The 16,070-nt window shown below is 38.3% G+C and overlaps 1 protein-coding gene across 2 annotated transcripts in view; it reads left to right on the top strand.

Annotated features, from left to right (window-relative positions):
• TRPC4 (transient receptor potential cation channel subfamily C member 4) overlaps nucleotides 1-16,070 on the top strand; it is a 210,054-nt gene that overhangs the window by 160,335 nt on the left and 33,649 nt on the right. For both annotated transcript variants that reach the window (XM_073342454.1, XM_073342464.1), the window contains one exon: nucleotides 10,974-11,113. In XM_073342454.1, coding sequence (XP_073198555.1) covers nucleotides 10,974-11,113 — 140 coding nt within the window. The remainder of the gene's footprint in view (nucleotides 1-10,973; nucleotides 11,114-16,070) is intronic.

Raw genomic sequence — 16,070 nt, 5'->3', positions numbered from 1 at the left:
TAGTAGTAGTAGTTTTCAGATTTTAGAATTTTCTAGGTTGGGTCCATCTCATGTTCTTGAAAGGGCATGGAAAATTCCTATTTTTCTGTTGTTAATTTTTCTGTTGTTAATTTTCCTAACACTTTTAATATTTCAGCATGGGTTTGTTTGGATAAATTGAGTGTGTATTTCTATGGTCTTCTCTAGAATATTCAGCTTACTAAGGCTCTGGATAGTATTGAATGTAAAAAGAACAGGGATTTAGTCGGTTTTTTTTAACAATGTTTTTCCATGCCTTGTTCTTTCTGTCAGATTGTTTGATATAGGTTATTAGAGAGTGAGAACCTGTAGGGAAGGAGGAGGCTTGTAAATCGTGCAAAATACACACCTTCATGGCTTAAGAAATTCTAGATGGGATGTGTGGGATAGTATAGTCTTATTGAGCATTGAAAGCAAAATGTATCTGAATCAAGAGGTGGTGCTAGCCCACGGGGGCCCCAAGCCAGAGTATCTTCGGTCCCCCTCTTACCGATCCCTTTAAATAATAATTGCATTATTTCTGCAAATCAAAAAATATACCAATACAATATATAATAATATACTTGTTAAGTCCATGTTAAATAAGATTAATGATATTTTTGGGGTAGTACTAAACTGGGCACCCTGGAACTGCATGGGGCAATTGCTTAGTCTGCTTATATCTAGCGACACTACAAACTGATATGCAAAAGTTCAGTGTGAACTGTTTATAGATATGAAATTAATGGGGGCATCATTACCAGTAACAGGTCAGGAAAGCATAGCATAAAATATTGATCAGCAGGTACTGGAAATTGGGTTGTTAGAGGGAGCAGAGATAAAGGGTGATGTGGCCACCCAGATGAAATAGCACACAGTCAGGTGGAGACAAAGGAAGCATGGTGGAGGAAAATAAACACTTACATTATGGAACAGATCTCTAGCCAAGAAGATTCAATGAATACATATGATATCTGTGAGCTAAGAGAGTAAGTTAAGCATAAATTATGTGACCTTCAGAACCACTGTAACCCAGGGCTCAAAAATGAGAGGGAACGAAATCCTGCTTTTTCACATAATGTTATTTGTTTCCTTTGTTCTGCATATTAAGATTGCCCAACAGTTTCCATTATAAGATCCTTCTTTCAGTTGCTTATAACTTTGCCAAACTGTAACTGTTTGGGCTACAATTTTCTTTGCAGGATGTCAGCTAAAATGGTTGAGCCATTTCCAAGAATGAAGGTAGAAATTTTTTGTTTTGTTTTGCCCATGTTAAAAACTTGAACATCTTATGACCCCTACCCCCATATTTTGTAGTCACAAATGGATGATGCTAACTGAACAAGCAGGTATTCAATATTTTTTTTTAATCTCTTTATTGTTCAGTGCTTGACCCTAGGCCTTTTTTACTGCACACCATTCATACCCTGCTGTGAAGGAAGAATTATTAATTTCCTCATCGGCTTTTCTGTGATGTGTATAACTATAGCATCTGATATATAATGTAATGTATGAATAGAAAGCTCAGAATATAAAGGTAGTTCCTTTAATGAACAATGACCTTTTGAGCCTTGAGTTTTACATAGCCTTTTATCAGTTATGACTGACTTCCCTCCCAATGGCAATGGCTTAGAATGACAAACACTCTATTTTTACAAGATAATATAAAAGGTTATAGCATCCAGGCGAGCATTTATCCCAGTCGGCTGTTTTACTGTAGCCAGAACACTTTATTGATGGAGTCAGTATTTGGCAAGACAGTACATAATACCTGGAGCTTGGTCATATTTTTAAGCAAGCAAGCGCCATCACTGGTGTTATTCCAAAACTGAAATAATTTTATCTGCTAAAGTTACAAAATGTGCAGCTTAGAGGACTATTCAAATGATTTGTTCTAGTACACATAAAAGTACTACTGAAAAGGTTAATGTAGTCACTACTATAGAACTATGGATTCATGCAAAAAATATTTTGAAAAAATATAGGACAATTTAAAATTCAAATATGACTATATATTCAGTTTAACAATGAGATTAAGTCCTTACTGATTTTCAGAAGTGCCACAGTGACTTGGGAGCACAAGTTTCATTGAAAAGCAACAGGGTTTGTGCTCCTAAATCACTTGGGCCCAGCTCCTCAAAGGTATTTAGGTATTTACCTCCCATTGATCCTTTTAGTATCTGAGCCATAGGCTCTTTTGAAAATCCCACTCTTAAATGATAAATATTCTAGATGAATATCTCCATTAAATTGCTTACCGGGCACTGAAGCACGGTAATTACTAATTAGAGTAACAAGAAGTGTATAAATTAATTAGTATAGGATTGTAGCAATGAACTGTTGGGCTTGATGTTAACATGTATAAAATTAAGGCTCTCTGAGGTAATATAGATATAAGCCCAGGTTTACCCTTTTTATCCCCCATAGAATCTTGTGAAAGCAAGAAACTAATTTGTAAGTTAAATAAACATAATAACGGTCGGCATATTAAAGCCACAAGCAATGCCAATGAAACTTTAAAAGATTATAAAACATATTCCACAAGATTTATACCTTACATGGAGTGCAGGACATATTTTGTTTTAAATTGCTATATACAGGCTTCTGTGCAGAATATATCTGAGAGCGTGGAAGGAGCAATATCCCATTTGTTGAGCAAGGGTCAACAGCGGCACTTTGCAAAAATATTGTTTGCTTCACTATATTTTTTGCAATAATTCCAGTATTTCTCCATTTGTGACACTGAAGACATTGTTATCTGTAAAAAAGATTTTCCAATTCTGCCTTCATAAAATTAAGAGTCTTCATTAACTTGTTCCTGGCAGAAATTAACCATTTCCAAAGGGGAAAACATGGATTTTTTAAATTAAACCCTAGCCTGCATCTGAATTTCTGAAGTCAAATCAAAACCATTTCTCCTACTTTGCTGTTTTCCCCCCATAGAGTGAGACTTTTGCATACATCACAATTCAGTCTATATAGTGGGGAAATATGTGTTCATGTCTGTTTCAGTTCCACTTGGATACAATTAGATAGATAGAGGGATGGATGATTAAAATATTAGCTAGATGTTGTCATGAATTTTAGTTATATTCAGCAACTGGTTAATTAACAGCTTGATCCTGTGAGGTGCTGAGGACCCTGACTGCCATTGAAGCCAGTGGGAATTAAGGGTGCACAGTACTTTTTAGGATTCAGCCCTCATTGCCTTTTTCCTGTAGTAGGTCCATAATCTCCCAGAGTCTAATTATGTACCTAAATATAAATGAAGGGGCTGAATTTTAAGAAGGTTTGGAAACGTTGGCAAGTAATAACCATTCATTCACGGTGGCATTAGGGTACAGAAAGAATTTACTTCCACAGCTCATTCCCAACAAGAGTCTGGCACAGCTAGCTCCTGCAGACGTCTTCTCCTCCCTGGATTGTAAACTACTGAACCACTTAAAATGAGATTTAGACAGTAAATCAAAAGAAAGCAGCTGAGGATGTCAAAGAATGAAAAGGAATACAGCAATTACTGTCTGTTCAATAGGTCTATTCAATTAGAATCCTCAGGGTAGTTTAATAAAACACTCTGTTTGTAGCCTCCATGGCACAAGTTGTTTTCTTTATTAATCTGAAGAAATGTACTCAGATACTGTTTTTTTGTGTTTTTGTTTTGTTTTGTTTTTTTGGTTATTACTGGCGACTCATATCCTGCAGAGTCTAAATAAGTTAGCCACGACCAAATGCTCTGCACACAGAGGGCCTTTGCAAGAGGCTGACCAAAGAATACTTTCAAAAACATCTAGGACCAGTTTTTTAAAGGTCTCTAGGTATCTGAAAATGCAGATCGATTTCTAGTGGGATTCTCAAAAGTGCCAAGGCCCCTTTTGAGAATCCCACTAGAAATCGATCTGCATTTTCAGATACTAGAGACCTTTAAAAATCTGGTCCCTACTCACTTACGAGTTTATGTCAAAATAAACATAAAAACTGATGCCTTTGATATACTCAAGACCATGAAAACTTCATTTAACCCACTGAGGCACCTCCTAGTTCACAGGATCCCAAGATGGGTAAACCTGAAATGTTTTTGCTGTTCATGTCAGAAAAACCCAAAGGTTCCTAAAACAGTTAGCCATACCAGACTGAGCTGAAATTTCACAAGATATTCAGTGTTACTGCTTCTGGTCTGTCAGGTCAGAAATACTGTGACACCATCATCTCATGTATTATTTCTTTGCCAGAGCCTTGAACTGCAGTGGCATGACAAAATGAGAGGAAAAAAAGGGAACATAATTAAAGCAAGGTAGATGTACTAAGTTACGTCTCATTACAGCTATCGCTATAGTTATCAACAACAATGCCTATGTGTTTGATAGTAAGATTTTGGCAAAGGATTTTCAATGTATTTTTAATGTAACTACTATATCTATATACTTGGTTTTGGAAAGTGCCAGAGTACAGAAAATGGCAGGATTCTTATTTTATTTAATTAATTATTTAAGAGACAATCCCCCTGTAATGGGCGCAAGTGGGCCCCTCTATTTTCTGCCACTTCAGCACCCACAGATCAGCCTGAGACCTCTGCTTTGGTGCAATCACCCATGCTCTTTATTTACAGTACATGTTCCCACCACCTTGTAGCTACAGACAGCGTCACGCTCACAGCCTCAGAGACTGCTAGCTTTTGCAGCCAGCAGGGGAGAGCAGCCTCTAACTCCCTAGATCCTCCCTTTCCTCTTCTCCTGGCTTCCTTCCTGCCAGCCTTTATGCAGGCCCTGGCTAGCGAGGCTGGCAGCTCTCCCCTATTTGCAAGTCTGGCCTGGGCTTACTCAGCCAGCTCCAATTCCCCTTTCCTGATTGGAGCTGCCGTGACAGAGGGCTGGCTCAGGGTTTCCTAGCAAGCACCCTGTCACACCCCTAAAAGATTTTAGCTATCTTGGCAAATGGTTAAGGGCTCAATACTACTGTCTATACTTGCACTGAGTAGTACCCCACTATGTAAATAGTTCAACAATTGGACCAAAATCATGTGCTAAGGTACTACTCCATATCATTACAGGTGATAGAATTGAGCTCTAAATATTTTGTGGACTGTTCAAAGCAGATTGCCCGAGCTGTTAGCATTTGCAAGTACATCCCTGTGCAGTATGCATATTTAATACCACCCATATCTAGGTACACATTCGGGGCTGCTGGTCCCTCCCACCACTCATGCTGCCACAGCTACGTTTTATTGTTACCAAGCTAGCTCAACTAGAGTTAGCGTGATTATGTCCCCTGGAGCTGGGAATCACATCTCCGGCTTGAAGTATGAAAATAGGAAAGTGAAGGCAAAAAGGGCCTGCGTAGGTCCAAATGGTGATTTAGTGGCAGAGCAGGGATTAAAACACCATTATGGCTCGCTTTGAGTCCCATGCTCAATTCACTAGACCATACTGCCCCTTTAATCCATCTCTTCTTGGCTTCGTATTCCATATGTGAAAAGTAGTTCATTGTGCTAGATGTAAAATAGACCTGTAAAAAGGAGGGCCTTTTAGGGGGAAGATCCAACTGCCATTGAAGACAGTAGAAAGATTCCCCTTCATTTTAATGGGCATTGGCTCTGGATCTTAATGAGCTTTTTTACCTGTGAATAACTATCAAAGGTAAGTTCGTCAGCTGAACTATTTTACAGCTTCATAAAAAATGTTTTGTCATAAACCTACCTGCAGGCAGTAGTTGAACTTGGCATGTCAGAAATTCACTGTTGCAAATCTTGATAGTACCCTTGCATCTTACTTCCCATCATTTGATGTTGTTCAAAGTGATATAGCAACGGAGTGGCTGGCCAATTGTGGGAAAGGTGGGAACCAGCATCTGAATGGGATCCACAGATATTTTTTAAAATCTAAAAGTATTTTTACTAGTTCAAAATACTGTTTCTCTTGCTTCTTTTTCCACCAGTCCTGACATTAATATATACAATGAGACATTAGTCATGACTTTGAGAATTCTGGAATATACTTATAAACAACAGAAAGCAGTTTTGTGTTGTGGAGACAGGATAACATTTTCATGAAGTTTCCACACATGCTTGAGAATCTATTTTATTTTGTAATCATTCTGGATTTGCTTTCTGAAAGGGGATTTAACCAAGATGCATCTGATTATTTTTGTCAATTTATATATCATTACTTTGGAATTGATTAATTGTTTTAATGGGAAATGGGGGATAAAGTGTTGTTTAAAAGTAAAATTTATGGTGAATGATTTAGGAGATTCATTAATAATGGGATTAATCATCCGTGGCCAAAAATTTTTATAATCTGACAGGTATTTGGGAGTTTACGTGAAAGGAGATTTTGGTCTCAACCCAAACCTTAGTGGATGGATATCTTCATCACCCAAAACATTACAACATTTGATATCTTAATTAATTGGCACTCTCACCATAGATGCCAAGGAATAAAACAAGCCAGAGACTGAACTACCCTTCCCCCATTAGAGTTACATTGGTGAGGCCGTGCAAGGAAACTTGTATTGCTATTGTCTGTGCTGTTTGTGTTTGGTAGATAAAAACGGATAACAGTATTTTTTTTTATTTTAAAAACAAGTATCAAAATAATGAAATGTCCTTTTCTTAAAATTAAGCTGAATCTAGTTTTTTTTTTAAGAGCCGTTTGACTTTTGTTGTTGTTGTTGTTAAAACTGTTTTTCAGTGAGAAAAAATGGCTTTTCAAAGAAGATAAAAACTTTTTTAGGAAATTTTTGTTTCCTTTGAATATTTTTTGTTTTAGTTTTTCCAGGAAAAATGAAAACTACACACATTTTGATTTTCTGGAAAACTGAATTTTTTTAGATGTTTCAGTAAACACGGTGGGGTTTTTTGGTGACATTTTTCAATTTCAGACAATGAAATCCCCAATTTTTCTAAACCTGAAAATTTTACAAAAATCTGAAACAACAAAACAGTATTTTTTGAAAAACCAAAAATATTTCAATTTTTAAGTTTCTTCTCTTTTTTTTTGTCAAAAAACTTTTTTTTAAATTTCCCATTATTGACCAGCTCTGGTTTTATACATTATAATTCTCAAATTGGCCTCAAGACAAAGTCCCATTCACCAGTTTTCTGCTTTAGTGGTAAGCAGCCAGCTTTGGGTCTCCACTATATCTGCTGTCTTCTATTGAATTGCATACAGCTTGCAGTGTTCCTTTTCTGGCTTGCAATCCACTTAGAAGTGAACAAATGTTTCATCTAATGTGTGTTCATCATCTCAGCATGTATTTGCAGTGCCCAAGCTCTTTCAGCTTTCTATCTTTATGCTCCAGCATCAGATTATAAAGATGGCAGACAAGAGTTTAAAAGTCAAGCTCTTTATAGGCCCTCTTGAAAGCATTTCTGCCTTAAGAATGCCGTTATGAGACCTGTATTTCATAATTAAAGAGACTATTTGCAATTTCATGATCATTTTCTGAAACCTAGGCAGTGCTTGGAACAATGGTTTCTGTAATATGGCTGATTTCTGCCCATAAACTCATAAAACTGACAAAGAAATGCTAGCTATTTTTAATTTCTTTTATGAACCATCTGGACATTGTTCTGTTGTAGTTTAGATAATGCTTTGAAAGCATTTGTCATTAAGTTATTGTCTGCCAGAAAAAACAGCCCCCAGCCTTTGTGAGGTTGTGTCAACTCAGATCTTAGGCTGTTTGCAATGTCAAATTATTTCAGCAGCGATGCTTCCCCATGACCACTTTATTTTAGTTCCCGTAAACGTTTGTCTTACTAATCATCCCAGTGCCATTCTGCATTGTCCTCAAGCAGTATACTAAGTAGAATACTTAACTGATATGAATTAGAGAAAAAATTATTTAGGGTGATATAGCCATGAATCTCTAAGGCCTCCTTGTGCTGGGGTCTTTCCATTTACACAATTGTCTCTATCCTTGAATCTGGTCAAATTTCCCAACAGCAAGCCTGTCATAAATATAAAGGGAAGGGTAACCACCTTTAAATCCCTCCTGTCCATAGGAAAAACCCTTTCACCTGTAAAGGGTTAAGAAGCTAAGATAACCTCGCTGGCACCTGACCCAAAATGACCAATGAGGGGACAAGATACTTTCAAATCTGGAGGGGGGTGAACAAAGGGTTCTGTCTGTCTGTGTGAGGCTTTTGCTGGGAACAGATCAGGAATGCAGACTTACAACTCCTGTTAAATTAGTAAGTAATCTAGCTAGAACATGCATTAGATTTCCTTTTGTTTAATGGCTGGTAAAATAAGCTGTGCTGGATGGAATGTATATTCCCATTTTTGTGTCTTTTTGTAACTTAAGGTTTTGCCTAGAGGGATTCTCTATGTTTTGAATCTGATTACCCTGTAAGGTATTTACCACCCTGATTTTATAGAGGTGATTCTTTTACCTTTTCTTTAATTAAAATTCTTCTTTTAAGAACCTGATTGATTTTTCATTGTTCTTAAGATCCAAGGGTTTGGGTCTGTGTTCACCTGTACAAATTGGTGAGGATTCTTATCAAACCTTCCCCAGGAAAGGGGGGGTAAGGCTTGGGGGAATATTTTGGGGGAAGACGTCTCCAAGTGGGCTCTTTCCCTGTTCTTTGTTTAAAACGCTTGGTGGTGGCAGCATACGGTTCAAGGACAAGGCAAAGTTTGTACCTTGGGGAAGTTTTTAACATAAGCTGGTAAGAATAAGCTTAGGGGGTCTTTCATGCAGGTCCCCACATCTGTACCTTAGAGTTCAGAGTGAGGAAGGAACCTTGACAAAGCCAAATTCAGGGTCTCTTAGTGAGGTTAGCACCTCTATCACTCAGTCCTTTGAAGAGAGGATGACTGAGTGTGATGCTTCCTAGGGATACCTTGGTTGTAAGGCACCTCACTATCACCTGCCTTTAGCATGAGGACATCTTGTTTATTTAACAAAGAAATTGTTTATTTAACGAAGACTAGAGATTCAAGAAGAAGCAAGTAGAATTAATGGAACCAAATGATTACATTTAAAATAACACGCATTCTAGTCTAGACTTATCTAACAAGATATTTTCAGGGCCTGTAGAGTTAAGCTCACTTCAGAGTCTTTCTCCCAGTATTTTACAGTCTGTCTGTCTGTGACCCTTGGTACATAAAACATGCATGCTGGCAGCTTGTCTCCTAGGTGAAGAATATGGACACATCCCCATACCCCTAGATATATTCCAAAAATGCATTGTCTTTACTCATAAACAGGAGGCCCCTCTGACTTCCCACTGACTGTTTTTTCCTGAAGGCTTCTTGTATGTTCTGCAAGAACCTGGCTCAGTGTGTAAATAGCCTTCCATTGTGATGCATACAGTACTCAATTTACATATAACCAGACAGAGCGAAAAATGTCTGTTACCTCCTGTCTGAAAGGAACGTGCTTGTCACCTCCTGGTGACCTGCTTTACTTGCAGACCTTAAGAACATAATTTCCAGTATAAATACAAAACTCTTTAAATATTATCCTTACATACATTTTGCAGTGGTTATGAGGACTGGTGTGTTAATGGCTCTCAAGACAGACTTCACTATAATGTAGATATCAGACCCTGGTATCAGATATCAGACCCTCTGCCAGTTGGCATGAAGAGGTCCCTGGTCACACTCCAATCTCCCCACTCCAAAGTGATTGACATTCAGCAGCACAGCTATAATGGGTCGGGTATCTCTTTAAAGGGGATGCTCCTTCCCTTATATACGTGGACAGCATCTCTGCACTATGATGTAGCAGTAACCGGTGCCGTCTATGTACACTGAGTCCTGCCACCTGACAACATTCAAACTTTTTGTAACCCTGACTTATAACATGTGGTAGGGGAACAAAGATTAGTTTCTTACCAGCACTGTGTGTATCAGGCCCTTTATTTTCTGATGTCAGGGAAAAACATAACAAAACTATCTTTGGCACCAATGAAGGCAAAAGAGGCAATGCCTCCTTGGAGTTGAGTCTGACATCTCCTCCGTGTAGCCACCTTAGGTGAAAATATTGATTATGACCAAAAGGCAATTCCTAATTATAGAGTTTATTAGTACAGAGCTCATCAGGCCTCTGCCTAATGCTATTGAAAGAGAGAACTAAGGAAAAGGCGATAAACAACATATGGGTATTTCACCCAAGTGTAAATAGAGGATTTCAGTCTCCATTGCTGTCAGCTTGGCACCTTTAATGAACATTTAAATTCACTTAGAGAAGAAAGTAAAACTGAAAAATGTGAAACTTCCACTGGTATCTTTAACCAAAAGACTGTACATATTTACGTAAAATGTACATTTTAAAAGCTGTGTTTTAGAGCCTCATAATATGCAAGCATTAATTCAGCACATTCTCCCAAGGAAGGCCTTTAATTATTATAGCTTTAAAGTGTCTCCACATGCCTTTCTTTGGAGCTGTTCAGTTGAGCTCACATCACACGCAACATTTCCCAGTGGCTGTAAATATTTCTGTATTACTGTGTCAAAAGCGATACACGGGGAGTACACCTGAAAACTGTTCCCAGATCACCAGATTTAAAATGAATGTTCTATGTTTTTTTAATATTTCAACTAGAAATATTTTGCTGATGACACTAAGGATTTAGAAGATATAGGAGATTTGTTACCTACCATTGTGGATAACAAAGTAGAAATCTCTATACCTCATGATAGCATAAATTTCTATTGAAATACTGTAACGGTCAGTTTCTTCAGTTATGCAGTTTCCATTGGGATCCATTGGAACACACAGCTAAGGACAGAATATGGCAATAGTTGCTATGTTAGACCACTTTTTATACACTCTTTAGAATGCAATGAAAAAGTAATAGAAGGAAAGCAAAAGAAAATGAAGCTGTATGCTTAGATGAATGACAAGTCAGTTCTCCCTTGCTTAGTGAATGCATTTTGGTAACATGAATCAGAAAATGAAGTCTAAAATGACTGATCTGTATACAATTCTTCTGAAAACCATGCTTAGAACGAATTCTTTTATATTTACAGGTTTCATATGGGGTGAAATTAAACAGATGTGGGATGGTGGACTACAGGATTACATTCATGACTGGTGGAACCTAATGGATTTCGTAATGAATGCCTTATACTTGGCAACAATTTCTTTGAAAATTGTTGCATTTTCAAAGGTAATCATTCTATTGTTAGCTAATATTTATAAACAAATATATTAAGTAAACACGGTTATACTTTTTGACCTGCTTCTATATTTTAAAGTGTCTTAGATTGATTAACTACTATAATGACTCAATGAATCACTTTACTAACCTGTCAGTTTTGCCATCTGTAAAATGGTTTTATCTGTGTCACAGTATGTTGGATGGCTTAATTCCTCAGGATCAGTAAAGCATTTTGAGATGTTTGGATGTAAGGTACTATAAAAATGCCAAGCATTATTATTATTAGGTGTGGATATTTGTACAAAAATGTATTTTATTTCAGATAGTCCTTGCATAATTTTTTCTACTGCAGCTTTATTACTAAGGTAGTTTAATAAATAATATGCAACCTCGTATTAGGATTGCATGAAAAATTCAAATAAAAACTTTAAAAATATCAAAAAGCAAGATTTTCACATTTTTGAATGCTTTTACTCCAATTTCATCAACAAACTGAAATTTACTGTAGATTTTGGCTAAATAATAGAAGCATTGTTGGGTTAAATTTGTCCATTTGGCTCACCATTATCCTGTTTTTTGAATAAGAAATATGACATTATTAATATTTGAACTTTCTTCCAGAGAAACATCCATTTGTTTCAAAAGCATGAATAGTTGAAGGCTGCATGTTTTCCATGTGAATTCACAATTTCATGGACATTCCTTGTAAAAATTAAATATTCCAGTTTCAAAATGGTCTCGAATGAAAGAAAAATATATTCAAATTACATTTCAAGAAAAATGTGTCAGCACTTTCACACATCTCTAATCACCTCTGAGTCATCATAACTTTCTAATTTATATTATTCATTATCATCATTATATTTCAATGACTTCAAGTTTATTTCCATCAACTATCCAATACTACAGGGCCAGATTCTCTCCTGTGCCAGGATCCAATAGGCTAAGAAGAAAGTGAGCATCCATAAAGGAGCTGATTACAGCTCCCTATTCTCAAGTCACAGCTGTTCTGGCTGCAGCTGTGGCATAAGTTTAGAGCAGCCCCGGAGCTTCTCTAATTTACGTCAGCGATGGTTCATAAGTGTCCATATGCCCAGTTGATAATTGGCAGAGTGGAACAGAGGCCCTACACACACCTGACCTGCCATCTCCCTCTTCTATCACATCAGGTGTTTCTAAAATTTTTGCCTGCATGACCCCATTTTCACACTTACTGTTTCCTGTGACCCCAGACCACAACAAAACAACATAGTGACCAAGTAATCCAAGAAGTTTGCATATTAAATATATTTAATGCTCGCTAATGTGACACATGGGCTTGCACATTGTGACACAGCTTCTCAAAGTCCGGTGATGTGGTAGAAATTGCATATCTAATCTCCAATTTGACATCTATGGTAGAGCGATACTGCGACTTGACGAACACAAGTGTGCTGAATCCAGCTTCACGCAATTACTTGCTCATGAATGTCACCATCATTTTCAAGGTGCATGCTGAGAATTCAGGATAGTCATTCTTCACAGTGAACCAGAATTCTGGGAGAGAAAGTTGGGCATATGTTACTCGCAAGAATTGATCAGAGGATATTTTGATGAGCTATTCGATTTCAGCTGTTGGCAAATCCATGGTATCAGGCTTGCACTGAAAGTATTTCACACCCAATCATACATTGTCATGTCCAAGTTGAGGGGAAAGGATACAAACTGTTCCTCCATCTGGCTGAGATGCTCAGCCATCACCTGTGTGGGAGGCTCAATAATTTCATTGACAGCCAGGAAATTAGAAAGCTGTGGGAATGATTCCTAATTTGTCTCTAATAGATTATTCTTCCAGAAAACAATTTTCTTCTTTAATCCTGTGAGTCAATCATCCGATGAAGTGAGCTGTAGCTCACGAAAGCTTATGCTCAAATAAATTTGTTAGTCTCTAAGGTGTCACAAGTACTCCTTTTCTTTCAGCAGAAGAATGTGGGTGTTCTTTCCTTGCAGACCTGTATGCACTTCATTCAGTTTCCTAAATATGTCTGTGACTTAGCCAGGAAGGCACATCTTCCTTTGGTCACCTAGAAAATCAACAAATTCACTCTTTTTGCAGTCCATTGCTTGTCTCTCAGTTCAAAAAATCATCCCAGTACTTTTCCTCAGTGAGCTTCAGTGTGGAATAAAAACATGTCATGATCAGATCCCATGTCTTCACACAGTTTTGCAAACAGATGCATGCAAAGAGGATGAGTCTTGATTTAGTTCACAATAGAGGATACTGCAAAACTTCACCTACCTCTGGACTCAGAGCTTTACATGCCTGTCGGTCTCTGTGAATCATGTAGTGAGTCCACAGAGCAGACAGAGCAACTTTCTTTACCAAGGCATGCAGACCTGCTGGTGGCCTGCAATAGACCGAGCTCCCTCTGTGCAAAAGCCTACAATGTGATCACCCAGGACATTTTTGTTTTGCATATAGCCATGTAGTACATGGAACATTCCTTGTGCTGTCTTGTGTCCAGGAAGAGGGAGAAAGAACAGAGTGTCTTCAAGGATTGCACACTCCCATGTATTTCACAAAAGCAAAGAAATATGCATCAGGACCCTCAGTGCTCACATCATCTTGAAGAACAAAAACACCTGTGTTTTTCAGACTCTCCACCAGTGTGTTTTCCTGTTCTGCTGCTATCACCTTAATCCTTCAATTCACTGTGTTGTTGGAAAATAATACGTCTTTGAATTTATTTCCTCAGTTTCTCCACACATTATCTTCACCATATCAATTTCATCTGGCAAAATCAAAGTCTCTCCAATTATGTAAGACTTGGCCTGCACAAGGCAGTAACTCACTTCAGATGATGCCTTCTGTGTGTGGTCAGAGACGGACAGGGCTCTCCTGAATTGCACTTGTTGACGTGAAAGTTCTTTCCAACTCTAGAAAAATGACCTTGGTTTTCCTGTGTGTTCCCTGTGAAAGGCTAACAAAGGTCATTTGAGTTTATTAGGCTTCAAGCTTTTGCTAGATAATGCTATGTGACATAGTAGGCATTTTGGCCTTTCTTCGCTCTTGACAAAAACATTGGTGAAGCCATATGGAAAGCCTCACCATATCTGCCAGCACATTTCTTGCACTCTTGCTTTTCGCACATAAGTGCATTACTAGACTCACTGCTGGAGAATGAAGCAGATACTCTGCGTAAAAACAAGTCCATTGTGCCTCATCTCACAAGTCAGAAAAAGGAATTCATTGTTAAGCAGATGAGGCCAGGACTTAGGAAGGCCCTGTGTGCTGATACTACGGCAGCACAGAGACAGTGACTTACAATGATTCTTTATGCTTGAGTGCCACAAGGCTACTCAGGGTAGCATAAAAAGATATGGACCCTGCCTTAAGGAGCTCACAAGCTGCTGCAGATTCCCTCTCAGAAAAAGCTAGCACAGGTTCCCACCCGTTCAAGCAGAGAGGATGCTCTGTTGAGAAGGCTGCTGCCCGCAGATAAGCATCTTCTGGATTCAAGTCTCCCAGCTGGATGCTTGCACAGCCTGATGGGGCAAATGGTATCCACACAGCCACCTCCTCATGTGTCGAGACCTGCTGTACACACAACACACCAGGAGGCTGCCATTTTACAAAATGCATGCACCATACGTGCAAGGGCCCGCAATGAGGAGGCTGCAATTAGATCTACAAAATGGCAGCCTCCCAGCGCAGGTTTGAGGAGGAGGTCCGGACACGTTCAGGGGCAGATGGCATCATCTCGTGGGCCAAATCTGGTCCCTTGGACCTGCAACCCCATCTACTAATGGCACAACCCCATTTGGAATTGCAACCAATAGTTTGGGAACCACTGCATCTCAACAGGGTGGGGTGGGGATGGGTGCATAGTAGCTGCTTGTGCTGATTTCACACCCACTCAGAGCTTCTAAGGGAATTTTCACCTAGGCAGCTCTGGCCAGATTTGAGTCCCTGTCCATCACTCAGGTAGAGCAAAGGTATTTGAAAAGGCAGAGAAAAATCTGCCCCCTTTTATTCAGAAAGCTAATGGAACGTGCTTTGATGGGCAGACACAGTTTCATATACAGTGACCAGGAAATAGCCTTTTTACTGGTCCAAAATGCAAAATAACAACCTCATTGGTAATGCAAACCTTTCTAAAGCATTGTAGACATCCGATTTTTCCTTTTAGAACAATATTAATTTGAAACCATAATAATCCTTTCATCTCCCAGGCAGCTTCTGCCTTCTGTAATCAGATTTCAAGGTGATGGTGTCTGAAGTAATATGCATCCATTTCCCTCCCAATTAGTGTTATGATGCTAATCAGACTCAAATTGTAAACACAGTAGTGCATAAAACATTACCTTTAATTCTGCAATTATTTGTTTTGTTATATTTGTGATTTTTAAAGCCAACTAGCTTTTTTGTCCTTGCTTTTTTTCACCTTTCCTTTGGTAAAATGATTAAATCAGAGTATATAAATAATGCATCTGATATAAGCAACTGAAATAATGAGTGGTTAATTGATTAATCAATCACATTCGTTTCAGATTCTTAAAATATGATTGTTTTCCAGTTGTACAATAAATGAGGACCAAGAATTACAAACACTACCAATGTGTTATAACATATGACCTTTACTTTCATTTGCTAAATGCTGCATGACTATTTTTTCTGAAATATAGTTTTGCCTGTATTTACTGAAATAATTATATAGGCCCAATTCTCAAATGTGTTCCACTCTAGTGGCACAACACAGCCAGGCACCCATCTTAACCAGCTTCCTTGTATAAGAGGCATAGCAGCCCAATGCTACTCCCTGGGGGAAAAAAAGAGTTAATTGCTGGAAGAAAAAATCCTGGCTGATAACAAACCTTTGAGGCTGCAAGCAGCTGAATGTAATTTAGCGCAGCCTATAGGCTGCTCTAAATTACATCAGGGACTGGAGTAGCCCCTAGTTGGGTCCAGGATTGGGACAATGCAAAA

Source organism: Lepidochelys kempii, chromosome 1 (genome assembly GCF_965140265.1).
Source record: "Lepidochelys kempii isolate rLepKem1 chromosome 1, rLepKem1.hap2, whole genome shotgun sequence".
NCBI lineage: Eukaryota > Metazoa > Chordata > Testudines > Cheloniidae > Lepidochelys > Lepidochelys kempii.
This window is presented reverse-complemented; position numbering and strand designations above follow the sequence as displayed.